We start from the raw sequence: 27,966 nt of genomic DNA on the forward strand, positions 1-27,966 counted from the left end.
TACAGGATTTATCCTGAACAACTTTCACAACTGTAATACCTTACATTAAATATTTAAATCTTAATGGAAATTAGAAAATAATATACCTGAAAACAAAACCAGTTGTAATTTAGGTTTCTTCTTGCCAAAATATAATGTCCAAACCAATGGGTAGTAATGGAAGTGAAAGTTAGCTACCACATTGTTTTCTGAGCACTTTTTTCAGATTGATTTGATGGAGTAGATTTTCATTAGTGAAATGCTTGATTTGGTTCTTGATTACTAAGGAGGGCGAATACCTTTTTGTGGATGAGTGTAATGATTATTAAAGCTTACACAGGTACTTTTGAATAGAACATCCTAATTTTTGGAATTTCTTTTCTAAGCTGTTCTGATAAAATCTTCATCATAATTGAGCTTCAAACATAACTTTGAATACTGGTCTTTAAGTGACCCTTTTGCTTACCTTAAAATATTTTCAAGAGATTTTAATTCATTTAAGTTTTTTGAAAATGTACTTGACTCTATTTTAAATTTGTAAGACCTGAGTTTAGTGGAGACTGCATTGCTATAAATAAAATTTGGAAATTATTGCTTAGTTCTTAATGACATCTTTTATACCAGCTTATACCATAAGGTTAGTATGTTTGGATTATTGCTCCTATGTCTGTTTTATCAACTCAAACCTTTGTGCCATGTACTTGCTCACTCTTCAGGGAATCAAAGTTAACAAGGAATTTAGTTAACTAGAAAAGTTAACTAGATGACCCTTTTGGTATTTATTCTTGTATTACAGTTAGAAATGGAGGTCTGTGTTGTGCCCCTGTTTGAGTGAATGATTCATTTAAAAATGAATGCATTAATTAGTGTCATTTTAAAAATTCAGATTTATAGAAAAATGGATATAATTTACCAAAGACCATTTATATCTTAAAATTAAGTAGAAATCTAGCAAAAATCTTGATGTGTGCTGTTAGCCTTTATGAAATACAAATACTACCTCATAACAAGATTGAAATGTAAGGTTTAAAAAAGAGTCTTTATTGATTTTAGAGGGAGGAAGGGAGAGAGACAGAGATAGAAACATCTGTGGTGAGAGTCATTGATTGGCTGCCTCCTGAATGCCCCTGACTGGGGATCGAGCCCATAACCCGGGCACGTGCCCTGACTGGAATCCAACCACGATTTCCTGGATCAGAGGTCGATGCTCAACCACCAAGCCATGCTGGCTGGGCTTGAAATGGAAGATTTTAATTAGAATTACATTTTCAATTTTTTTGTTGAATAGCTATTTTATAAACCATTTTATCCTATTTACAATTAAAATGAAGGAAAAAGTATACATTATCTTCAATTTGTTTCCAAAGGATGAAGAATCATGAAACCATAGTTTCTTGAAGGTAGTAACATAATGGTAAAAGGGAGGTGTATTACTGAAATATATCTTTCTGTATCTTCAACAAGAATTAGTGTTTGAAGTCATCACTGCTGTAGCACATTAAAATGAACATATGCCTGATATGTATTGAGTTAAAGGATATAGGATGTGTTAATGTGAACTTGAAGATAAAGTTCTGTTGAGTAGACCTTGTTTTCATTTTGTTAGAAGCAGTTGGATTTTTTTTAATGACAGGTCCATTTTTAGGCAATTATTTTAAAAGTATAACAGTTAATAAAAAATATTACTATACTACTTTGTACAAGTGTTTAAATTAAAATCATCATTGTTATTTGTCCATGGTCTGGCATACTTTTATGCATGTGTATGTGGTTGGTTTGTTATAGGTGGCAAATGGTTATTTTAAAGACTTATGGAGTGATGAATGGGAATTGTATTGATGCTTTTTATTTGAAGTCTTGTATATTGTTAATCCATTGTAGTGGCCTCAACACCAAAATTCAGTGAATGTTAATGGCAGTGGCTAGTTAGGAAATTACAGATAATGATCAACTAATTATCCTTGTACTAATATTAAAAATGATGGTGTTGTTTCAGTGAAATGGAATAGTCTGATAGCTGATATATTTGTGTATTAAAATATAACTACCATTATAGTGGAAACTTAAAAACGAAACCATTTAAATCACTTTCTTTTGCTTGTGTTTCTAATAATTCCAGAAGTTTTTGTTGACAGTGTAGTTAGCAGTGTCTGTATTTACTTTGGTACATGCATATGTAGTTATCTGGTGAATTTACAACCCTTTTCTCTGTAGTTCTGTATGTATTAATAATCTCAAATAAAATGAAATTATCTTCTTATTCTGATAGAGAAGAAAAAGCTGGATCACTTACCAGTAACTGGAGTTCTCCTATTGGGTAATCTCCACAGATCCACATTCTTTGAAGTTATTGTGAATGCCTTGAGGACCAAGGAACCGTTGAAATTTCCAATTTCAGGAAGGTAAGCAAGTGCACTGAAGCATGTCTCTAGCATCTTCCAAATCCCCTCCCCCCAACTTTCTTACATATACATCTGTACTGCATGCCCCCTCAGTTCCAATGGAAGCCCATCAGGAAGAATCTCATGCTGGACAGAAGGGCAAGAGAGGTGGATCTGTGAGGGAAAAGACCCAATAGGATAACTCAAGTTACTGGTAAGTAAGCTAGTTTTTTCAAGCTTGAGATTTTTTTCTCACATTTCTTCTCTTTAGAAGGAGTTCGTTTAATTACAAATAAAGGAAGTTGTTTGCGATAGCTTCTTTTTGTAAGTTTGATATGGATTATGGAATTTATTGTATGGACGATAAATACCTAGTTCTTCAATAGTGTATGAATAAACATGACATTAATTTCAAAGTATATCATTTATATAATGGCTGTTTATAAAAATTATGTTTATTATCTTATGGAAACAGTATAAAAAGCAAATTAAGGAATGTGTTGAAATATGTTAAGTCATTTATTTGTGATGTTGCTTTTATTGAAATAAATACTTAACACTAAAAGTTATGCTTATGCCAGTTGGGCACATTCTTTTGACATAATGCTGAACAGCAAAAATAGTTTTATTTAACCTGACTAGCACTTCTTACTGACATAGTTTTCAGTGTATCTTTTAACTTCACTGAAGGTGTATTTAGAAAATAACTCAGGGCATGTTGCAATTTTATTTACCACTTCCTTGTTCATGTTCATAGTGGATGGACTTATTGATGTGAAGCGTTGCTCAGTTGGTTCAGTGTTTGCTCTCTGGTTCCTCAGGTACCAGATAATTTATTGAGCTGGCATGTAAATGTTAGAAATGGACAGAGTTCTTTGCTTCTCATTTCTCTCTCACATTATGCATTGTTACCAGGTTACCATTTCTAAAAGGACACTTTTAGCATGTAAAGAGCCTGTAGTGGTGCCCTGCTCTAGCTCTTTTATAAAATTTTCTTCCATTTGCTAGGTACTAAAGGCCTCTCGTAATCCTATCTCATCCTATTTATCTAGCCCAAATTTCTTCACTTTGGAATTTTTGTTTGGCCTTATCTGGGCACTTATGTTTATATTTTGGTTTGTGCTTTTCCATTTTCTTGAAATGACCTTTCCATTCTTTTCTATACTTTAAGGTTGAGGTCAAGTAGTGCCTCTTACGTAAATCCTTTTATGCTAGCACCTCTCTTTTACATTTGTTTCAGTGAGTGGAAACATGAGATTGCTCTGAGGATTGAATTAATTCATGGAATGTACTTAGTTCAGTGCCTAGCAGCACATAGTAAACACTCTTCTTGTTAGCTATTATTTAATTGTAGATTGATCTTAAACATTTCTGTGATTATAGATATACTTCTTATCTGTATGACACAGTTTAGCCTTTAAATATTAGCTTGAGGTTATAATGCTGTTTCTTTTTAAATAAAACTCTTAAGCTGACTTGTATGGTCTTTGAGAACAAGTCAAGGATAGGATTTTTCAAAAAGTCCTTACCCCCAAGGACATGCTTGATTGATTGATTGATTGATTGATTGATTGATTGATTTATTTATTTATTTATAAATATTTATTTATTGATTTCAGAGGGAGGAAGGGAGAGGGAGAGAAACATCAGTGATGAATCATTGATTGGCTGCCTCCTGCATGCCCCCTACTGGGGATTGAACCCACAACCTGGGCATATGACCTCACCGGGAATCAAACCTCGATCTCCTGGATCATAGGTCGATGCCCACTCTGGCTGGGCATGCTCATTGGTTTTAGAGAGAGAGGAAGGGGGAGAGAGGAAGAGGGAGAAAGAAAGAGAACATCAGTTGATACCTGAAACCTTCCTGTATACAGGATGATTTCCCAGCCAGCTGAGCCACACCAGCCAGGGCATCAAGGATAGGATTTTATTGTTCTTTATCTTATTTAGTTCCTCACACTAGTGAGTAGATTAAATTGTATCCATTGAAAAGTTAGTTTTTTATCTAAATTTACAAGTATACTTAACAGTTTTTGCATTTATAAACAGATTTATTTGGCTTATCAGTGCTGTTTATACTGTATGTTTTTGTTAAGAACATTTTCCCCCCTATAATACTGGTATAGTAAAATTATAATAGTTTAGTACAATATAAACTTCTCTTATGGAATATTACAAAGGAGTGTATAGTTTTGAGAGAATTAGTTTGGCTTTACTTTAGGACTCTGTGTACTGTTAGAAAACAAACTGGAATTCAGTATACTTGATTTTTTGAGGTTTGACTATCTTAGAAGGTTATTGCTTAATTTTGAGGAATTGGATTTAAGTATACCTATCTGATGTAGCAGTAAATGAAATCTGTTTTCAAGGTCACTGAGGAAGGAAAGGCTCTTTGACAGATTGACTGTCACTTCTAAATAATCTATCAGAGAACCAGTTCATGTCCAATAGACAAGCCAAAATAAAGAACATTTAGTCAGATGACTTCAGTGCTTGTCTTGAGTCTGTTTATGCACATCCACATAAGAGACTACAATCTTATGTTTTCTTTGGTTTGATAATGGTATGATGGTTATTATTGACAATACCTTTATTCTTTAGAGGTATATACTGAAATATTTAGAATTGAAGTATCACAGTGGGTTTAGGAATGGGCTCAGAAAAGAAAATGTTGGTATTTGGGTGTGGTGTGTGTATGAATGTATAAAGATAAAAAGAAAGATAAAGCAAATGTTAATTTTGAACCTAGGTGAAGGGCATATATTGTACTTTTAACTTCTCTGTGACTTTGATATTTTTCCCAAAAAAAGTTGGGGAGGAAGTACTTTAAAAAGAACTTTACTGTGCTTCAGTTTCTCTAATTCTAAAATAGGAAAAATAGAACTTGTTCTTTCCATGCCTTGATGCAGGTAGGCACAGTGGGATAACACTTGGTTGGTAGAATAGCAGTCAAGAGGACTTTCAGGAAGTTTTTTTTGACATTCGAGTTTTATAATGGAGAACTTTTCAAAGAACATATCACCTGAAAGTGTATTAGCTTAATATATATTTATTAAGAAGTTCTTAATTTCAAGATAAAACTGGTAACTCAGGACACAGCACAGGGAAATAAAGAGATGAAAAATGCGAAAGAAAGCTGAGATATCTTGGAGGCTAGCTGAAAAGCTCCAAATGAATGTCTTATTGGAGTTCCAGAAGAGAGGATACAGAGACTAGTAGAGAAGCAATATTGAAGGAAAAAATGACTAAGAATTTTTCAAGAATTAAAAAAGAGCTTAATTACAACAAAATGTATCAAAACTTGAGGAGTATAAGAAAAGTGGGGCTTTAGGGGTAAATTTATAACCTTAAGTGCATGTATTAAGTTGAAAGAAAATAAATGAACCAGATATTCAATTTAAAAACGGAGAAAGAAAAACCAGAGAAAGAAGGAAGAGAGAGGAAATAAAAGTAAATACAGAATTTGGTAAAATAGAAAATAATCAACAATAAAAACAGTAGTGATGTTTATTCAAATCAAAGCTGGTTCTTTTCAGTTGATTAAGTTCTGAAAATACTCATCAGGAAACAGATGACATATAATAAAATTTAAAAATGGAATATAATTACGAACAATTGCATATAAAAAGGGAATATCATTACATGTGCAATTGTAATTTAAATATCACCAGAAATCATCTTTTTTTAAAATACATCTTTATTGATTTCAGAGAGAGGAAAGGAGAGGGAGAGAGAGAGAGGGAAACCTCAATGATGAGAGAGTCATTGATCGGCTGCAGCCCGCAACCCAGGATGTGCTCTGACCGGGAATTGAACCCCGATCTCCTGGACCCTAGGTCAACGCTCAACCACTGAGTCATGCCCAGCTGGGCCAGAAATCACTTTTAATTTATATGTATATAAGTTTTTTAAGCCAGGTGAAAAGGTATGTTTTTTGGGGGGGGGGGGGGGGAAGTCATTCCAAAATTGACTGTACAAGAAAAAGAAAATTCAAAGAAACTAAAAACCATTTAAGAAATTAAAGCTGTAGTAAATTTCCCCAAGGGGAGCTTTTTTTAAATAGCCAGTTTATTAAGCTATAATTCACAAACCATACCATTTACCTATTTAAAATGTAATATTCAGTAGTTTGTAGTATTTTTACAGAGTTGTACAACCATTACCACAGTCAATTTTAGAATATTTTCATCACCTCAGAAAGAAACTCTGTACCTATTAGCATTCAATGCCAATTCTCTGCAAACCAGTAGGCAACCACTAATCCGCTCTCGGTTTCTATAGATTTTCCCCTTCTATTTTTAAAATTAATTAATTAATTAATTAATTAATTTTAATATACCTTTAATGATTTCAGAGAGAGGAAAGGAGAGGGAGAGAGAGAGAGAGAAACATCAATGATGAGAGAGCCATTGATCGGCTGCCTAGCCCACAACCCGGGCATGTGTCCTGACTGAGAATCGAACCTCGATTGTCTGGATCCTAGGTTGACGCTCAACCGCTGAGCTATGCCCAGCCGGGCTTAATGTGTTTTTATTGATTTCAGAGAGAGGAAGGGGGAGAGAGAGAAACATCAATTGGCTGCCTCTTGCATGCCCCCTACTGGTGACCGAGCCTGAAACCTGGGCATGTGTCCTGACTAGGAACCAAACCAGTGAGCTCCTGGTGCATGGGATGACTCTCAACCAACTGAGTCACACCGGCCAGGCCATTTGCCCCTTCTAGACATTTCATATAAATGGAATAATTTAATATATGGTCTTCTGTGATTCACTTCTTTCATTTAGCATAATATTTTTAAGGTCCAACCATGTTATAGCATATACCAATACACTTCATTCCTTGTTATGGCCAAGTAATATTTCATTGTATGGGTATACCACATTTTGTTTATCTATTCATCAGTTGATAGATATTTGGATTGTTTCCCACTCTTTGCCTATTATGAATAGTTCTGTTATCAGCATTGTGTATAAGTTTTTATGTGGACATATGATTTCATTTCTCTTGGGTATATACTTAGAAGTGGAATTGCTAGGTTACATGGTGACTTCATGTTTAACTTTATGAAGAACTGCCGGATTACTTTCCCACCAGCAGTGTATGATGGCTCCCATTTTTCCACATCCTCACCAACACTTTCATTATGTGTCTAACGATAGCCATCCTCAATGGTGTGAGGTGGTTTCAGAAGGAATAGTTTTTTTTTACTTTAATTTTTTATTTTTAAATTACAGTTGATATACATTAGTTTCAAGTATACAACCCAGCGATTAGACATTATATAACTTGTTAAGGGTCATCCCGATAAATCTCATATCCAGCTGACACCATAAATATTTACTACAGTATTGACTGTATTCCCTATATTGTATCTTATATTCCTATGACTCTTCTATAACTACCAATTTGTATCAGAAGGAATAGTTTTTTGTGTTTTTTTTTACTTTCTTTTTATATCTTTATTGATTTCAGAGAGAGGAAAGGAGAGGGGGAGAGAGAGAGAGAGAAACATCAATGATGAGAGAGTCATTGATCGGCTGCCTCCTGCATGCCCCCAACTGGGGATTGGGCCTGCAACCCGGGCATGTGCCCTGACTGGGAATTGAACCCCAATCGCCTGGATCCTAGGTCAACGCTCAACCACTGAGCCACGCCCGGCCGGGCAGGAATAGTTTTAATTGTGATATTTGTTATCATAATTTCAGGTGTACTTTTGTGGAACGGATAAATCCCAATTTTATTTTATTTATTTATGATTCATCTATTTTTTAAAATATGTTTTTATTGATCTTAGAGAGAGAAAGGGAGAAGGATAGAGAGATAGAAACATAGATGAGAGAGAAACATCATTGATTGGCTGCCTACTGCACGCCCCCTACTGGGGATCAAGCCCACAACCGGGCATGTGCCCTGACAGGGAATGGACCAGCAGCCTCTTGATGCATGGGATGACTCTCAACCAATTGAGCCACACCAACCAGGACAATACCAATTTTATACAAACTGACCCAGATAATAGAGAAAAAGAGAAAGCCTATCCTGCTCATTTATCATAGACAGGGTTAGCCTTGAAACCTAAATTGGAGGGAATATACAAGGGAAAATATATTACATTCAATCTCATCTATGAACTGAGACATAAAAATTATAGTTAAGAATGTAAGGACAGCCCAGCTGGCGTGGCTCAATGGTTGAGCATCAACCTATGATCCAGGACGTCACAGTTCGATTCCCAATGAGGACACATGCCCATGTTACAGGCTCGATCCCCAGGAGGGGATGTGCAGGAGGTAGCGGATCAGTGACTCTCAATCATTGATGTTTCTATCTCTTTCTCTTCCCACTCTGCCTTCCTCTCTCTGAGATCAATAAAGATAAAAAGAAAAAGAATGTAAGGACAGTTCAACATTTGAAAAATATATCAATTTAAATTTCATAAGACAGGTAGAAAAAATCTTGGAAGACTTAGTGAAAGTATAGGATAAAAGTCAATGCCTTTTGGTGTTTTGTTTTGGTTTTAAAGTAACCCTTAAACCATGAAGAGACTTGAACTTTGTTCTTCTAGTAAAGGCTGTCTTTCAAATCCTGTCTTTCAAACAACAAGCATCATGCCTAATGGTGAAACCTTAGAGATATCTCATGAAAGTCAAGAATAGGACAAATATACCTGTGCTAGTAAGATAAGAAAAAAAAAAGAAAGAAAATCAAAAAGGATTGGAGGAAGAAAAAGGAAATGAACAAATCACTAAAAAATTTTTTTAAAAAGTCAACTGACTGTCAAAGGGAATTAAACGTTACTGGCTACAAGATCAACATTCCGTTTGGCAATAGCTGTTCAGAAAAACAAAACAAAACTCCTTTACAGGAAATTCTATAAAGTACCCGAAGTTTTATTGAAAGACTTAAAGTTGGACATGAATAAAAGGCAAATAAGCCTGGCCGGGTGTGGCTCAGCGGTTGAGCATCGACCTAGTATCCAAGGGATCAGGGTTCGATTCCCGGTCAGGGCACATGCCTGGGTTGCGGGCTGCAGCCGATCAATGACTCTCTCATCATTGATGTTTCTATCGCTCTCTCCCTCTCCTTCCCTCTCTCTGAAATCAATAAAGATATATTTAAAATAAAATAAAATAAAAGGCAAATAAAACTCTGTTTCTAGGGGAGTACAAATATTGGGTAAAAATTATGTCTCTATGATTTATATGTAGTTTTATACAAACACCCCCATAGAATTTTTTTGTGTGGAAAATGACCTTCATATACAAAAGAATAGGCATAGGAATTACTGAGACAGTTCTGAAAGAAGAAAAAGAGTAAGGAGGAGGAACTTGTCCTGTGGACATCAAGACTAATTTTTAAATTACAGTATTTAGAAAGAAATACTACATAACCATGAAAAAGAATAAACTACTGCACACAACATAGGATGAATCTCTCAGACTTAATGTTGAGCAAAGAAAGTGAGAAACAACAGATTACACATTGAATAATTCCATTTATAGGAAACTGAAAAGCAGGTGGAACTAATCTATGGTGATAGAGATAGGAATAATAGTTATCTTGAAAACATGGTACTGATTGGCAAGGGATATGAGGGAACGTTCTAGAACAGGAGAAATTTTAATATATTGGTTTGGATCACAAAGGGGTATTAGACTTCTAAAAATCAAGCTGTATACAGTATTTGTATACTCTAAATTATACCTCAGTAAATAAGTAAGTTAAAAATGTACGGTGTTTAAAGTAATACAGTCTTGATACAGGAAAAGGCAGATTAATATGACAGAGTTCAGAAATGGATCCATATGTATTTGAAGTTGTAAGTGCTAGAGGTGGCATTTTCTATCAGCAGAGAAAGAGTGTGAACAGGTGAATTGATTTTCTGTATGGGGGAAGGGACTAGATCTCAAACCATATGCAGAACTAAATTCCAGTTGAATTAAACACTAAACGTGAAAAGCTTTTTTAAAAAGAGGAAAATGTAGAAGAATATGTGTCTTTAGGATATGTAAGGCCTTCTTTAACAAGTCAGGGAAGAAGACTGGACCATCAAGGATAAAGGATTTGAGTACCTTGAAATGAAAAACTTAGGTTTAATAAAAGACATCATACTCCAAACTAAAACATAAGTGGCACAACTGGGAGATAATGTGCAGTGTTTATAATATCCAGTGGATTTTTTGTCCAGAATATATAAAGATCAAACGAATAAGACAGATGATACAAATAAAATGAACAGTGGATATTAAGGAAATTCACAGCAGAGGAAACTGAAAATTGGAATGGCTAATGAACTGAGAAGATGTTTAGTCTCATTTGCAGGGAAATGCAGTTAAAAACTTATGACCCATCAGTGTTCACTCATTAGATTGCAAAACTCAGGATCGGGCAAGTGTTACGTAGTTGAAAATGTACATACCCTAGTATCCAGCAATTACTATTCAAGGTATTAGTCTAGAGAAACTCACACATTTGCCCAGCAAGATTTGTACAGGGATATTAGTTTGGAAAAAAATCTAAACGTCTATCAATAGGAGTCAGGGATAATTAAAATATGAAATAGTTCTATAACAGAATTACCTAGATCTATGTTCAGATTATTGTTGGTGATTTTTTTTTTAACTTTAAGAAACATTGTACTGTCTGTGCCTAGGGATTGTTCTAAGCATTTTAGAAACATGAACTATTTTAGTCCTCCTCGGAACTCAGAAATATTCACCGACATTGTCTCCATTTTACATATGGGAATACTGAAGCATAGAGGGGTAAATAACCTACCCACTCTCATAGGTAGTAAATAGCAGAGCTGGGATTCAGAGCTAGGATTTGAACCTCAGTTGCCTGGCTCCAGAGTTCACTATGCCATGCTTTACATTTGATGTGTATAAATATGGAGAGACCTCATAAGTATAAGGAAAAGTTTGTTGCAGAATGATGTGATCTCATTTACATGAAATTCGTGGAAGTGGTTACCTCTGGTTGGGGTTGGGAGGTGAGGGAGATCTAGTGTTATGGTGGAAGGAAACTAGCTTTATGGAACTGCCTGTTTTTCCTTAAAGAATATGTATATTACTTTTAAACACCTACATTTAATGTATGTATATGCTTACTTTTGCGAAAAGAAACACTGGAAGGATTGACCTTTATTGTTTTACTCTTCATTTATTTTTGATACTGGTTTGTAGTAGAAAAAGAAAACAGTGGCCTTAGCACAATGGCTATAACTTAATCTAATTCTGAGATTCTGAGCTGCGCTTGAGCTCCAGACACTGAGTTAGGGGTAGGGGGTGACTAGGTTTCATCCTCTGTCTTTAAGGATTTAGTGTTTTACAGGGAAAGAGATAATTTTAATTCATTATGTTAAATGCAGATTTCTTTTCTTCCCTGTTTCTCCATATCCACCCCTTTCCCTCCAAATACAAATAGGAGAAGGGGGAAATATCTTGATTTGGGAATGGGAAACAGACAATGAAATATCAATGGCGATCTTCTTATTCTTTTACAAAACTACCAGAGAATAAACCTATAATGGTTAGAGGTTGTAGCTTGTTCACCGTTGTGTCTTTGGAACTTAAACTTAGAATGCCTTGTGCTTGGTGTTTGAATGAATAACTGCTGCACTTTCACACTTCACTCTCAAATCAGCTAGCGCCTGAACCCAGAGTTCTCCTTAAGCCATCTAGGATGTCTTCAATTGGTTCCATTTCTTCCATTCGTTACCAAAGGCTAGAGTAATTTGAGAACGCTATATAAAGCCTTGAATTGTTTTGTGCCAAAGAACCCTGACTTGAGAAATATTTTAATCTGTAGGAAATATTGAATCTCTAAATCCAATTTTATTTTCATTGTGCTGAGTCTGAACATTTTTAAAAGCTACTAGTCTTCTAATATTGGGATAGTGCAGTTGTTTTTCTGAGAGTCACTGTATTCTGTCTTTGAGTCACTGCTGTCTTGTAATGTGTTTATAGTCTGCATCTTAATTGTGAAATTCTTAATTTTCCCAAACCACATTCTCTTGAAGTTTTCAGATGGACCATGGACTCTTTACAGGTTGTATTAGTGTTCACTATCTGAAAATTCTAGTGTCTTTTTAAAATTTGTCATGGTATCTCATAAAAAGTAGTTACTGTTATTTCTTTTCATTCCAGTGAGAGAGGTATGTTTCCCTTGATAGCAAATTAGTCAGTGTTAGGTGAGATCTTTCCCAAAAAGGCAAATTTTAACATCTAAAAATTGCTGAAAATGGATATTTTTTTAAATAAATCACAGTGAAAGATGCTTATCCTACTTTGTAAGTTTAACACCTGGATTATAATTGAGAAAATCCTTAAAGCATATTACTGTGCTGGATGGATTATATTAAACTATTAGTCAAAATCCCATTCCATGTATACATAGTGCTTCTTTCTTACTATGTAACCCTTTGCCAGAGTGGAACAATCCTGCTGGCTCAAGCCACTGCCCAGAAATTTGATTCACTCTCTTTTCTGGACAGTCTGGTAAGCTGTCATTGCTCTGATTCAGGGTGTACCCAAGAAGAATTTAATACTAAAGGAACAAACAATAGTAAATTCATTGAAAATGTTAGAATAATCCATTAATCTAAAGCTTCACATTAAATATGGCTAATTTATAACAGTGCTGTCCAACTGAAATGTAATGTAAGCCACAGAAGGGAGCCATATGTGTAATTTTAAAATTTCTTTTGGCCATTTTTAAAAAGTAAAATGTAACAGGTGAAATTCTTTTGATACTATATTGTATTTAACTCAGTATATCTAAAGTATTGTTTTTTCCATTATTAGATATTTTACAGCCCTTTTTCACACCAGGTCTTCAAAATCTGGAGTGTATTTTGTACTTAGAATATATCTCAATTTGGACTAGTGCATTTCAAGTGCCCACTACTTACATGTGGCTTTTTCATGGTACAGCTCAGACTTATAGAGTATCTGAAAAATTATTTGGTTCTGTATCATTCTTCTGTTACTTTTCATTAAAGATGCTTTGAGTATTTTTCTTTTATTGCTTCACCTGTTCATGGGTGCTCTGCTTTACTATTGATCATTGGTGACCTGAAACTCTACTATTTATTCCTAAATTTGACAGAGCATTTAGATCTTTCTGTAATGTTCCCTTATATTTAGGTTTACTTAATTTTTTTAAGATAAAGAGTAAAGTTTCCTTCCTATAAGCTTTGACTCAGAATATGGACTCCTGCTTTTTCTCAGACTATCAGATGCAGACCCTCTACATGGGCCATTGTAGGTAGGATTAAGCATTATTGCCATTGTCATCTCCCTTACCCTAGCTGGGTAACAAACCTCTCTTTTCTTGGTTTAAAGTTGTTGCTCTGAACCAGTAGGATTCTGTATATGATGACTTTTTTTGGGGGGGGGGTGTACATTCTCTAAGATATTAATTGCTTAGAGATTTTTAAGTTAATGCATTTTTCTCTGCTTTTTCCCTAGTAGATACTTGCATTACAAAATAAAACCATATCTAAGGTATACACACATGACATTCTAATAGCCTGTTGGTTTCACCTTTCCTAGATGAGGGGCATTTAAGAAGATTATTCTCAGTAAATGAATTTATAACATCTAATACTGGTTTTCATGTGTCCCAATAACAGCAGAAGAATCTTCTATGATTTATATCAAACAGTGCCAGACTTTGCTCTTATGAGATTACTTCGCTTCTGAACATATAAATGCTCAGATTCTGGGGGGGGGGGGGGGGGGGGGGTTGGGTTCCCTCTTGTTTAATTATTAACTTTTATACCTGCTCTGAGTTTCTAGTCTTTCTCAGCCCACATCTTTGCTACTCCATTTCCCTTCCAGCAGATCTCAATTCCATTCTATTTCTTTTCCAACTCTACTTTCCATGCATACCCATTATTTTTGGTGGGTGTTCCCAGCACAGTTAGTGAAGCATTTGACTGTTACTTATCCCTGACGTTTAGGTAGTTTTAGCAACAAGATAGAATTGGCATCGGAGGTCCTGGCCTGATGTTGAAGTGAAGCAAAGAATATTCGCATTCTGCCATCTGTTGTGATCATTCATCCTACTTAATTTCATTGTCCCTAGCCAGGTGAAAACTGATAGTTGCTAATTGTGGTCTCTGGTGTGTTGACCAAATTTCTGAGTTAGAGGCAGTTTTATAGCCAAAGAAAGAACACTAGGCAGCATATGGTAGCAACTGTGAACAAAACTAAAAACTGGTAGAAGAGTGGGCTAGTATTAGAGCAAAGGAGCACTGGATGAGTTTTCTTCTTAAAAAAATTTTCTGTCCTCCAGTTTGTCCTGTCTGCTGCCATGACACTGATTTTTAAAAAATTCCAGTTTTAACTTCATCTATAAATATTTACTGAAACTAATAAAGTATCAGATACTTTCTCAGCAGTGAATAAGGCAGGCACTGCCTTCTCAAGTGGTGGTTACTTGTGATTCCTCTTTAAATGTCCAGTAACTCATTGCTGCTTCAGGTCTAAGTCAAAGGTCCTATAGTCTTTGAGGTTCTGCAGTAGAGTCTGGAAAGTGATGACTGCTGGTTTGACTCTCAAGTCTTGTTTTGTTTGGTCCCCTCACTATTGGTCTATACGATGTTTTAAACAAACCGAATTGCCATTTTAAAGAAATGCAGGAATATTTCTCTTGAAATTTCAAATTTCCAGCTTCTTTTTATTAATTGGAAGATCTAGCAACACTGAGCCCCATATTGTTCATTGTAACAGTTTGCCCCATTTAGAGGGGATTTTTACTCTCAGTAGTTCTTATCACTCCCTGTTATCTCCTGAGTTTTTCTAGTACCTAGTTCTCTTTACTCATTTTTCTTACTTACCTGGTCTCTGTAGATTGGGGTGGGGAACCTTTTTTCTGCCAACGTCCATTTGGATATTTATAACATCATTCGAGGGCCATACAGAATTATCAACTTAAAAATTAGCTATGAAAAAAGCTCCTAGATTTATTTATTAAATATATCATTATTGATTTCAGAGAGGAAAGGAGAGGGAGAGAGAGATAGAAACATCAATGATGAGAGAGCCGTTGATCTAGCCCACAACCCAGGCATGTGCCCTGACCGGGAATTGAACCCCTATAGCCCGGATCCTAGGTCGATACTCAACTGCTGAGCCACGCCCGGCTGGGCACTCCTAGATTTATTGAATTTTGAGTCCTGCCTGCAGCTGCCTTGGCAGGGCCAGTCCAAATGATTTCGGGCCTCAGGCTGGATGTTCCCCTCCCGTGCTGTAGATAATTGAGCTTGCAATCCCTGTTTAGATAATTTGGTCCCTCACTACGCTAAACTTTTCTTTGATGTGAACCTTTTAGTATGGCCAAAAGGACATCCTTAGGTAACGTCTATACTCTTTAACATGACTTAGAAATTTTTGGTTCCTGTTTATTTGTCCAGCCTTAGCTCTTGCGATTCACCCCAGTAAAGTTATGCCCCAGCCATATCTACCACCCACCTACTGGTGGTGTGTTCTGTTGTTTCTGGCCTTTGCGCACACACACTAATCTCTGGATGCTAGTTTCCCTTTCCTCCCCATTCTCTGTACCCACTGCTTCCCGACCTTCACCAGGTTTGGTTAATTTCTGTTAATGTCTTAGTTTAGATGTCACATCCTTCAGAAAGCCTTCCCAGCTTCCACAGGGTCTGCCTATGTATTTTAATAACTGCCCAAATTTAACCCAGTCTTAATACTTACTACAACTGCTTTTGATAGTCTGAACTCCATATCATTCAGTAGACTTTTAAAGGGTGTCTTTTTCATCTTTGATTTCCAGGGCCTGTCACAAGATAGGTGTATAGTTAATATTTCTTGAATGGCTGACTACTTTCTCTAAGCTCTTGTAATAATTCCTGCTTCTGAGTCTTTGCTTATGTGGTTTCTATTGGATGAAATGTTCTCTTTAATCTTCCAATTCTGTTTGTCCTCTAGACTTCAACTTGGGGTCTATCCTACGAGATTTTTTTGGTGGTGGTGGGGTGCTTATTTCAGTATCTACTTACCTTTTGCTCCTTTTAAGTTCTGGCAATACTTTTTAGATACCTCTCATTTTAGCACTTGCCATAGTTTCATATATTTTACTTTGAGTTGAAGTTATTTCTAATGTCACAATTTCATTTGTAAGGTGCCAGTACCTATGCTTTACTTATGGTATATTGCTAACTAAAGGAATTTATCTATTGATTATATTCATTCATGAGTCAAACCTCTACTACTTTTCTGGATATTCTCCCTCATTTATTGAGAACTATTACATCTAGCCTGAAGTTTTTATCTCTACCTAAATTTCTTCTTTAATTTTGGACTTATACCATAATACCTTTTAGTGTCTATATTTTAACTGCTTGAGTGTTTTTCCTGTTTCTTACATTAAACTGTAAACTAAGGAAGGGTTGAAACCATGTCTGTGTTGTTATATCCACCTGTTGATATAATAGTTTAATCGTGGAGTTTATATGATCTGCATATTCACCATATGCATGTTTAAGATGTGGCTAAAAAACATTGAGTGTTTTCAGTAAGTGTGGTGTGAATATCTCTCACTTCTTTACATGTGAATTGTTAGGCAATTATTTAGGCAACTCCATTTGTTTGTCTCCAAGGTATCTCATATTTAATGTGTGAAATTGAACTTACATTTCTGTCCCCAAATTTCTCCTCCTCTCTTGATGACACACTGTGTTTTTCCCCCCTCTCACTCTCTAATTCCTATTCATCTACAAATCCTAGATGATGTACCTCCAAAATATGTTTAAAATTGTACCACTTTTTCCACCCTCTACTGTGGCTATCCTAATATAAGCCACCATCATCTCCTGCCTGCCTATTATAGTAAGTTCCTAATTGGTTTCTGTGATTACACTCTTCTCCTACCATCTGGTCTCTGAATAGCAGCCAGGTAATTTTTTTTTTAAGTTTCCAAAGCACATATTTATCTGATCCTCACAAACCCCTTTTAGAAGGACTATTATTATAATTATTTTACCAGGAAAGCAGAATCCAGAAAGGTTAAGTGACTTACAGGAACAGAAGCTATTCAGTAGTAGAACCAGAATTTAATTATAGATCTTCATGTCTCAAAGCTTTGTCTTGTGAACCACAAATTCCCATATAACTCCTGCCCTTAGACTTGCATAGCCTCCCCCATTATTAACATCCCCACCAGAGTGGTACATCTGTTATAATTGAAGTACTGACACATCATTATCTCCCAAAGTCCATAGTTTACATTCAGGTTCATCCTTGGTGGTATACATTCTGTGAGTTTGGATAAATATATAACGATATGTATCTATAATTATAGTATCATAAAAAATAGCTTTACTGCCCTAAAAAGCTTTAGTATTGTGCCTATTAATCCCTCTTCCCCTAACCCTTGACATCACTAATCTTTTTATTATCTCTGTAGTTTTGCCTTTTCCAGAATGTAATATAGTTGGAATCATATGGAATGTAGCCTTTTCAGATAGGCTTCTTTTACTTAGTAATATGCATTTAAAGTTCCTCCATCCCTTTTTATGGCTTGATAATATTTCATTGTCTGGATGTACCACAGTGTATTCATCCATTCACCGTTGCTCCACACCTGCACCAGCATTTGGTGTTGGCATTGTTCTGGAGTTTGCCCATTCTAATAGGGCAGCCAGGTATTTTTTATTTTAACTTTAGTTAGATCTTATTCTCTTGCTCAGAACTTCCCCATTTTACTTAGTTTCTCATTCTGCTTAGAATAATAGAATTCCAAGTTTTTCCCATTGTATGAAAGGCAGGCCTTACGTGATCTGGCCACTGGCTGCCTCTTCAAACTGACTTTATTATTTTCTCTTTCACTCATCGCAGTTCAGACATTTTGGTCACTTTAGTGTCCTTGAACACGTCAGCCTTCTGCCTCAGGGCCTTTGCAGTTGGTCCTGCCTGTCCTAAATGTTTTATATCTAGATACCTGCATGGCTTACTTCACTTCATCAGGACTCTGTTTTAGTGTAACCTCATCCCTCTGATGGGGTCTCCTTGATTTCCCTGTAGAAAAATAACACTTCTGTGTAACTCTCTCTTCCCAGACCCTGCTTTATATTTGGTCTACGACTGCCTAATAATACTTCATACATACATATAAGGTATCCCAAAAAATGTTTACACACTTTAACAGCTGATAACTCAATATTCACTCCTTTTCAGGTTTAACTTATTTGAAATAATGGGTGAAGCCAGACTAAGCTTTGAACTAAGAAAATTTATCCTAAAGTGCCACTAGACTTTTTTGTATGGGGATACATAAAAGATAAAGTTTACGGTACAAAACCGACAACAGTCGACCAATTGAGGGCACACAAACACCGAACAAAATGATTCTTCATGTTTGTGATTCTGTTGCTTTTCGTTAACAGCAGTGCCTGGACCAGAATGGTCATCAGTTTGAAAATAGGCATTGACAAAAAAATGACTCATTTCTGTAGATTCTTTTAAATTTTGAGAATGAACTGTATGTTATAAACACTGACTTTATAGTCATTCAAAGTGTGTATACATTTTTTGGGGACACCCTGTATACTTGATGGCCTATCTTTTCTAGAATGCATGTATGCCCTAATCTGTTGATTAGGACCTGTGTTTAGTAAATGCCTGTTGAGTGAATGAATGACTATATTACAGCAAAAAATGTTTTAATGTTACTGATTTAGGATATTATGGTAGGACATAATTAGAAATATGAGGAAAGCTTAGTTTTGTTTTATTTCACAAACTATAAGCTTTGTGAGGCTAGAGAATTTTTTTCTTCTTTGCTATATTCCCATGCTTAGTGTATTACCTGGCAGTAATAAACACTTAATAAATATTTACTGATTGAATGAGTTTATGTAAAGGAACAGTGATGTCTTTATTGTAAGAACAACCAAATTATACTATGTGTAAAAGTAATCTTGGAAGGGGAGGAAGAAGAGTGATATTACTACCTTTTTAGAATGTTTGGATCCATTCATTTCCATCTATCTTCACCAGTGCCAACTCTTGCAAGCCACTATCACCTCTTGTATGGGCTACTCTACTAGTGTAGCACTTGATCTGTCCAACTCTATGTGTCATGCACTGGTTCATTCTGTACACAACAGTTTAAAAATGGAAATACGATAGAAGTCACTTCTCTCCTGAAGAGTATTTTAGGATGTCTGTCTCCCCTAAAATAACTAGGTTCCTTAACTTGACCCATTTGTAGACCTGACCTGGCCTGCTACCTCTTGATCTTTCCCCTCACTCAATATTCTCTAGCCTTACTGACTTTCAGTTTCTGTAATGCACTAAGCTCTGTCCGCCTTTGTACACTCAGTACTTACTTTTCTGCCTGAGATAATCTTCCTTCCACTCTTTAATTTGGCAGCTCCTTTATCTTATTAAAATCTGAGCATGCCAGAACTTATGAGAAAATTTCCTTGAAAACTTACCTACCTCCACTCCTGTTACAGTTGCTCATGGCATTGGAGTGGGGTGAGGGCAGGACAAAATTATAGGTTGTAATTATATACATGTAGCTAACTTTTTGGTTTACTATTATATTCCTAACACTAAGCATGGTGCTTTACACATAGTAGGCACTTAAACATTTGTTTAATATGTGAAATATGTAGCAAAAGATGGAAAACAAAAAGAAAAAACTGTTAAAAAAATAAAAATGAAAAAAGAATGAGCATGATAGGGAAAAAAACAAACCCCCCAAAACTAAAATAGGACCACATATGCTTAAAACAATAAATGCCCATGACATAAACTCAGCTATTAAGCAAGACTTGGATTAGATTAAATGTAAAACCCACCTATACACTTTATGTTAGAAACACATCTAAACAAAATTACTAAGGGGGTTGAAAGTAAATTGATAGTAAAACAAAAGAGTAGGCAAATATAAATAAGTTATCAATGGATTGATATTATTGCTAGACAAAATTGAATTAAAAGGAGTAAACATCAGAAAAGTTGCTGTGAAATTTACACAGGTTAATACAAACACAATTCTTATAACAATATCTGACATATGGAAAGCGTTCAATAAATATCAGTGACACAAAAATAAAGTGGTAGAGCAGGCATAATACTGATAACACCTGATGGAGATATCATAATAAAATAAAACTACAGATCAATTTTATCTAAGAATATTCATGAAGAAATTCAATAATATGTTCAAAATATAATGTAGTACTACTGTATATATACGTGTGTGTGTGTGTAAAATATATACTATGACTAAGTAGAATTTATTCCAAGACTGCAAGGATGTATTGGAATGCTCTTAAAATAATTCACCATATTAGTAGATAAAAGAGGAAAAGCCATATGATCATCTCAATAGATCTTGAACTGCAGTTAATAAAATGAGACATATATTTCTGAAAGTCATCTTCAGTAAAACTTTAACATAATTAAAATGTGCATCCCAAATCCATATCAGGAAAGTACTTTATATGTGAAATTAATATTAGGAACAGGGCAAGAAAATTCTCTTATTATTTAATGTTGTTCTAAACCCACTAAAAGTTATAGAAATTAAAGAGGCATGATAGAGAAGTAACCCCCAAACCCTTTGATGTTTCCAGTGCTTTGTTCTGGACATTTAATTACTTTATCTTCAACTGTTTGCCTTGTTGAATTTTTAGCCACTTTCCAGTAACTTTCACCCAATGCAATCTTACAGTGTTTTCGGTTTGCTTATTTTAATAGTTTTCACGCTTTTAAAATAAAATCAGAATTTTGTTTTCAACTCCAATTAGTAAAACAAAAGCAGAACTACTGTGATTGTAGAGGGTTTCATTACCTCTTTCTCCTCACTCACCCCTCCTGTACTAGGTACTGGGTGTACAGTATGCAGCTTTACAAATTATAACTATATTCTGTTTTATGCAGTTTTCTATGCCATAGTCTTTAACAGTGATATAAAACAGTTGTTTTATAAAATATGATCACTAATTTGATAAGGTCTCCTTACTCTTGGCAGCTTTCATTTCTTCTTTGATTATGATAGATATTAAATTAGATCCGGCTTGGGAGTTTGAGTTGTGAATGGGATGATTAAGGTTGCCCAGAGCAGATAGATATACTGAGAAGTGGTAACTGACAGCAAGACAGGAGCCAAAAAATTACCAACTAGGATGGCACAACATTCTGGAGCTACCATTTCAGATAAAGGCTGGTGGCCCAGAACATCTCTATTGCCCCAGAGAGACATGTTGTATGAGGTTCTAAATGGTGGTTCTATGTCATCAAGACAGCACAGCATTGTGGCATGGAAAGTATGGGCTGTATAAAGACAAATACTGCACATAATCTCACGTATATGTGGAGTCTAAAAAAGTTGAACTCATAGAAACAGAGTAGAGTGGTTGCTGTTCAGGCTGGAGAGTGGGAGAAATGGCAAGATGTTGGTCAAAGGGTACAAAGTTTCAGTTATGCAGGATAAATAAAAGTTCTGAGGAATCTAATGTACAGCATGGTGACTATAGTTAATACTGTATTGTATACTTTAAATTTGCTAAAAGAGTAAATCTAATGTTCATACTATAAAAAAGATGATGTGAGGTTATGGATTTGTAAATTAGCTTGATTGTGGTAACTATTTTACAATTTATGCTTATATCAAAACAGTTCTTGTATACCTTAATTATATACAATTTTATTTGTCAATTTTACTATAATAAATCTGGGGGAGAAAAAGTGTAGACTTTAGATTCAGGCAGACCTGGAGTCAGGTATAACTTGGAATATGATCATGGCAGGCTTCTTAAACATTTAGAGCCTTGGTTTCTTCATTCTGTAAAAAGGAATTTGAAATTAAATGAGTTAGTGAATATAAAGAGCTTAGCATGATCCTTGGCACACATAAGACACCCTTTAAAAAGTTAATAGCTTTTATATGTTATACTATTTACTCAGACAGTGAAGCATGTAACACATTTTAGGAAGAATATAAAAAGATTTGTGTTTTTAAAATGCGTACCTTACTCAGCTGGAAAATTAGTTTTATCTAAATATTTCATCCTCAATTACTCATAACTAAAGTCTTGCTATATTTAGTTTTTTGACTGAAGTATAATTAACATACAATAAAATGTACAGATCTTATATTTTCAGTTTGACAACACTTAACTTTGACTATTAATGTGGTAGTATCTCATTTATATTGAATGACTTACTAGTGAATTGCTAAATTTAGTTGATAACTGTGATGACTTAGTAAATTCTATGTTAAGAAAGTGCCATCATAGGAAGTTAATGTTATTTCAAAAAACTGAGTTGATTTGTAGTCATTACTCAGTGGTGCTGGTGGTAGTAAATAGTGGGCTTGCTAACAAAAATTTCTGCACATAGCTTCCTTTTCTTAGTACATAATACATGTTAACTGGTGTAATCCTGTGTAGGATTAAAAAGTTAGTCTTCTCAAGTTTCTTTTTTTATCTCATTTAGAGAACCTTATACACTTTTGTTCTTATGTTTACCTTTGATCAAACAGCAAGGATCTGAAGTAGTCACTTATGCCTGCTGATTGGTTGACATATTACTAATTCATGTTTATAAATTTGTCAGTTTAGCCACACACTTATGTTTTAGCTCTGTGTGCTAAAGTAAGTTTTGGCTAGCATGAGCAGATGGAGAATTATGGGATGGAAGAGGAAATCACAATTTGGAAGGAAGGTAACCTTGACTTAAATTTCTTATGCTCATTAGGAATAGAGGATCCTGAAGTGGTTCCTTATAGTCTTTGGGAAGAGAAACTGGGAGTTCACTAGTGTTTGCTGAGAAATGCTGAAAACAGAGGGCCATTTGTCCTTCCTAAATAAGGACTCTGTTCATCAACAGAAGTCCCTTCCTTAGTCTTTTTCTCCCCTCTTTTACTTTAGGTAGGCCTCTTTTTTGTTGCATGTTTTTTATATTTGATATTATTGTCAAGTCTTAATTTCCTCTTTTCAGTTATTTTGGAATATATCATTATGACTCATTCATACTATTTAAACCTATCTTAGCAAACATTTGAGTGTTTATTTTCGTTCAAAATACTGTTTTTATTCTAAGAAATATGGTATTCTGCCATAAACTTAATATATAGCCAAATTTTTGGATCCACATTTTAGAGAACTTACTGAAGGCTGAATTACAGATAGGAGATGATAACAATTTGTTGACTTCTTATGACCCTAATGGTGAAAAATTAATGTGTAGTACAATGAAAAAGAAATAGGCTAGCTACGATTGGTATTATTAGGCTCAATTTTTTAAATCTTTCTAATTATAGGTATCTTTAAAAGAGTATTTTTTAAAATGGAACAAAATCTCTGTGATTATAGACTTCTTGAATTAAATAGAAAAAGCAGTCTAAAGAAAACGGTAAGGCATGGTGTATTAAAGCAGATGATTTTTTTATCAAGTTTTGTGCTTAACACTTTCTGCTTTTATTTTTTACAAAGTGTATACCGATGTGTAAATTACTGAACCTGTTTGTCGTTAACTGATTATTTGTATATGAATTATCAATAAATGTTCATACTAAGATAATTTTCCTCTGATACTTTGGGTTTGTTTACCTTCCCTTTCTATCTGTACCATATACCATCAATTGGTACTTATGAAATTCCATCTAATATTAATATTAACCTAAGAAACAATCAGGAATATAAAATTTCTAATGATTTTATATCTGCTGCAAATATGTTATGTATTATATATGTTTTGTAATATATAATATATATAACATTTAAACATCAGGTTATATATAGGTGCTATATGTGTATGTATATATGTATACACACACAAACACATATATGTATACACAAGGCCAAACAGCAAACTTTGAATATGTTTCTGCTATTGTGGCATTGTTATGCTCTCAGGCACCCAGCTTTAAACCTTAAAGTCATTATTTCTTCCTTTCCTCTGTCTCAGCAGCCCTAAATCTAGTTAGACTGCTGAGTATTTTTCTTCTCATACTCACTCACATATAACATAGCCCATCTAACCCCTAAAGCCCTACTTTGGACCCTTGTCGCCTCTCTCAACTATTACAATATTTGCTTAATGGTTTTTGTTTTTTTAATCCTCACCCAAGGATATTTTTTTCTATTGCTTTTTAGAGAGAGCAGAAGGAAGAGGGAGAGAGGGAGAAACATCAATCGGTTGCCTCCTTCATGCACCCCTTTGGGGGCTGAGCCTGCAACGGAGGTGTGTGTCCTTGACTAGAATCAAACCTGGGACCCTTCCGTCCACGGGCCGACTCTAACCACTGAGCAAAGCCGTCCAGGGCTTAATGGTGTTTTTTGCTTCAAGTCTCACCCTGATGCTCTTCCATTGTCAGCAGTGAGGATTCAAAAACTATCTCAGTTTTTAAACTTTTTATATAACATTTCAGACATAAAATGTAAAAGTAGAGAGAGTAACAAATGGATTGAACTTGTGGTAGTTCCGTGTTCCTTTAGAATGAAATCTAAAATTCAGACCTCTAAATATATAAACAGAATTCTCTATAGCCCAGTTCCAATTTGCCTTTCCAGTTTTGTCTCCTATTATAATCTCAGTATTCCAGCTGTACCAGGTTACTTTCTAATTGTGTGTTTTCTGAAAATGCTTTGGAAATTCCCTGTATCTTCCTGATATTGTGACTGTTCACTGTGCTCTTTCTGCCTTAATTGCCCTTCTTTTCAACCTTATCCGTTGATATTCTGCGTGTTACTTAAGGCTCAGTTTGAACACTAGCTCTTTAGGAAGGCTTCCCTGGCGTGTTTCTTTTCTACTCTTACCCTTCCAGTTGTAGGTGTGCCTTTATTTTAGTATTCCCTACCTCTCATATTTATTCAGCAAATACTTATTGGGAATATATTCTGTGTTGTAGGCCATATTGGATTCCTCTTGCCTGTTTCTCCTACTAAATTGAGGCTCCATGATGTTTGGAACCATGATGTCTTCAGTCTTCATCTCTTAGTTCCCTCTTGCATTTAGCACCGTGATTGCATATAGGTGTGAAGTAGATGGTGATTTCAAGACTTGACCTTTATTGTTTTCAAGTAATTGTTGCATAATAAAATTATACATGTGAATACTTAGAAAGTTTTTAAAGTTAAAAAGTATATTTTTGTTATGCTAAGTGAAATAAGCCAATCAGAGAAAGACAAGTATCACATGATCTCACTCATATGTGGAATCTAATGGACAGAATAAACTGATGAGCAAAATAGATCCAGAGACACAGAAGCATGGAACAGAATGAGGGACCTCAGAGAGAAGGGGGCCATTGATTAACCAACTTACATGCATATATATGCATAACCCATGGACATAGACAATAGTGTGGTGAAGGCTTGGGTGGGGCAGGGTGGAGGAGATCAGTGAGGGGAGAAAAGGAAACATTCTGTAATACTTTGAACAATAAAGATAGATTTTTTTTAAAAAGCTTACCTTTTTTTATTTTGAAAAGTAAAGTATACTGTTAAAAGTATGAAAATATAGATAAGGACAAACAAGATCTTAGGAACCTAGAAATAATGACAGCCTGAAATATTTTTGAATACTTTGCATTGATTTATTTTCACTTTGATTAGCTGTATTCCCATTTCTCTCCTTTTCTCTCTTCTGTGTTCCCCTTTCCCAAACCAGACACCACTGTTGTTTTCACATGGATTTTTGGCAAACATTTATTATACATTTCTGTGTAACAAGTTATCCCAAAACATTTATTTTCTCACAGTTTCAGCAAATGAAGAATTTGGGAGCAGCATAGCTTGATAGTTCTGTCTCTGGGTTTATTATGAGGTTGCAATTAAAACATCAACTGAGCTGCAGTCATCTGAAGGCTTGACTTAGCTGCGCATCTGCTTCCAAGGTGGCGCACCCACACTGGCTGATGTTGGCAGGAAACCTCAGGTCCTTGCCATGCGTACTTCCTCATAGGCCTGCTTTCAGTGTCCTGATGACAGCAACTGGCTTACTCCAGATCAAGTCATCCAAGAGTGAGCACGAAGGAAGTCAAAGTGTCTTTTATGATCTAGTCTCGAAAATCCCACCTAGTCATTTCTGCAGTATCCTTTTGGCTACACGGGTCAGCACTTTTCAGTGTGGGAAGAGACAGTGCAAGGGGCACAAATGCCAAGAGATGTGACGCTCATTGGCCACCATCTTAGAGGCTAGCAGTAGTTATCTGGAACTGGGAAACGTAGAGATGAAATGAGAAAGCCAAATAGCTTTTAGTTTTTCCAAATTGGGTATAGGGTAGCATTGCCATTTTGTTTGAAAATGACTCAGTATGAAAGACTTAAACTCTTATAAGGATGCATTCCTAAATCATATTTTAGTGGTACCTTCGCATATTAGGTTTCAGGTTTTTATACACTTAATTGTCTGAATAACCTCAAAGAATAGGAATAAATAATACAGTAGTTTATTAATCTTTATTAGTACTTATTACATATAAGACAGTGTATTAAGATATTTTCACAATCACAATATTTACTCCTCACAATTACAGTTTTATAAACAAGAAATGAGATTTTAAGTAAGTATCAGAATAGGATTAGACTCCAGGCAATCTTATTTCACCTCCAGGCATTATTAAACATTATGCTATTGAATCTCAGTCTTTCAGTATCTTTGGAACACTGTATAAGCATATCACTAATATTTGGTAAATTAAAAAATACTGTCACACTTAAAGTAATAAAAAGAGAATAGTATTTTTAAAAATAATAGTTATTATTTATTATGTCATATCTGTGAAAGAGATGCTGTTTACCAGGTTTTCTTTTTTACCAGGTTTTCTATAGGACTCATGAGCTTGAATTATATATCAGCTTCCCCAAATTGTATTTTTTAATGAGAGTGGAAGGGAGGAGGAGAGACAGAGAGAGAAACATCAATTGGAGAGACACATCAATTGGTTGCCTCCTGGATGCGCCCCAACCGGGGCTGGGGATTGAGTCTGCAACCTAGGTACATGCCCTTGACTGGAATCGAACCCACAACCCTTCAATCTTTGGTCTGACACTCCAACCGCTGAACCAAACTGGCCAGGCAAATTATGGATAATTTCTTAAGCTGTTCCTTGTACTCTCAGACTCTGAACTTGTCCCACTAAAATACTGAAAGTTGGACTATTTCAAATCGAGGCAGTGGCAACTGTAATATTAATTAGCTTTTTGGTTATTAGTGGGAAAGTCAGTTACTTGCTGATCAACCCTATGCATCGTGTTTGACTTTTTCTTAAACTAAAAATTAAATTTATTCTATTGTGTTTTAAATCAATATATTCATATTATTCAAGATTTAAACATATTGCTCAGATATGCATACCACTTGAACAGATCTCTAGAAAACAGAAACGATCATTTCAGATATTATTAGTGCCTTGAAGAAATGTAAACACTTTTTCCTGCAATGGACAGTTTATGTTAAGGTAGAAAAGACAATATACTCAGAAATTCTTTTTTGTATAGAAAGACACTATGACCATCCTGACCACTTTGAATCAAAATTGGGAGGTGTGTTTTTTTTTATTGAGAGCTATACATCAAGGAATAAAATAACATGTAAATTAGGCGGTTAATTGCAACCTC

At 35.2% G+C, this 27,966-nt stretch overlaps 1 protein-coding gene across 5 annotated transcripts in view; it reads left to right on the forward strand.

Annotated features, from left to right (window-relative positions):
- The window catches only part of YAF2 (YY1 associated factor 2), a 67,775-nt gene that overhangs the window by 20,134 nt on the left and 19,675 nt on the right, over positions 1 to 27,966 (forward strand). The window contains exon 4 of one of the 5 annotated variants that reach the window (XR_015714065.1): positions 2,249 to 2,331. The exons of 2 other annotated variants lie outside the window; for them this stretch is intronic. Coding sequence is in view for 1 of the 3 variants with exons in the window: in XM_087814722.1 (XP_087670848.1) it covers positions 2,310 to 2,381 (72 nt within the window). In the remaining 2 variants the exon portion in view is untranslated. Of the gene's footprint in view, positions 1 to 2,248; positions 2,382 to 27,966 lie in introns of those variants that run through there. 2 more of the 5 variants (XR_015714066.1, XM_087814722.1) reach the window with 2 other exon arrangements.

This window comes from Miniopterus natalensis, chromosome 2 (assembly GCF_054644295.1).
Source record: "Miniopterus natalensis isolate mMinNat1 chromosome 2, mMinNat1.hap1, whole genome shotgun sequence".
In the NCBI taxonomy this organism is placed as follows: domain Eukaryota; kingdom Metazoa; phylum Chordata; class Mammalia; order Chiroptera; family Miniopteridae; genus Miniopterus; species Miniopterus natalensis.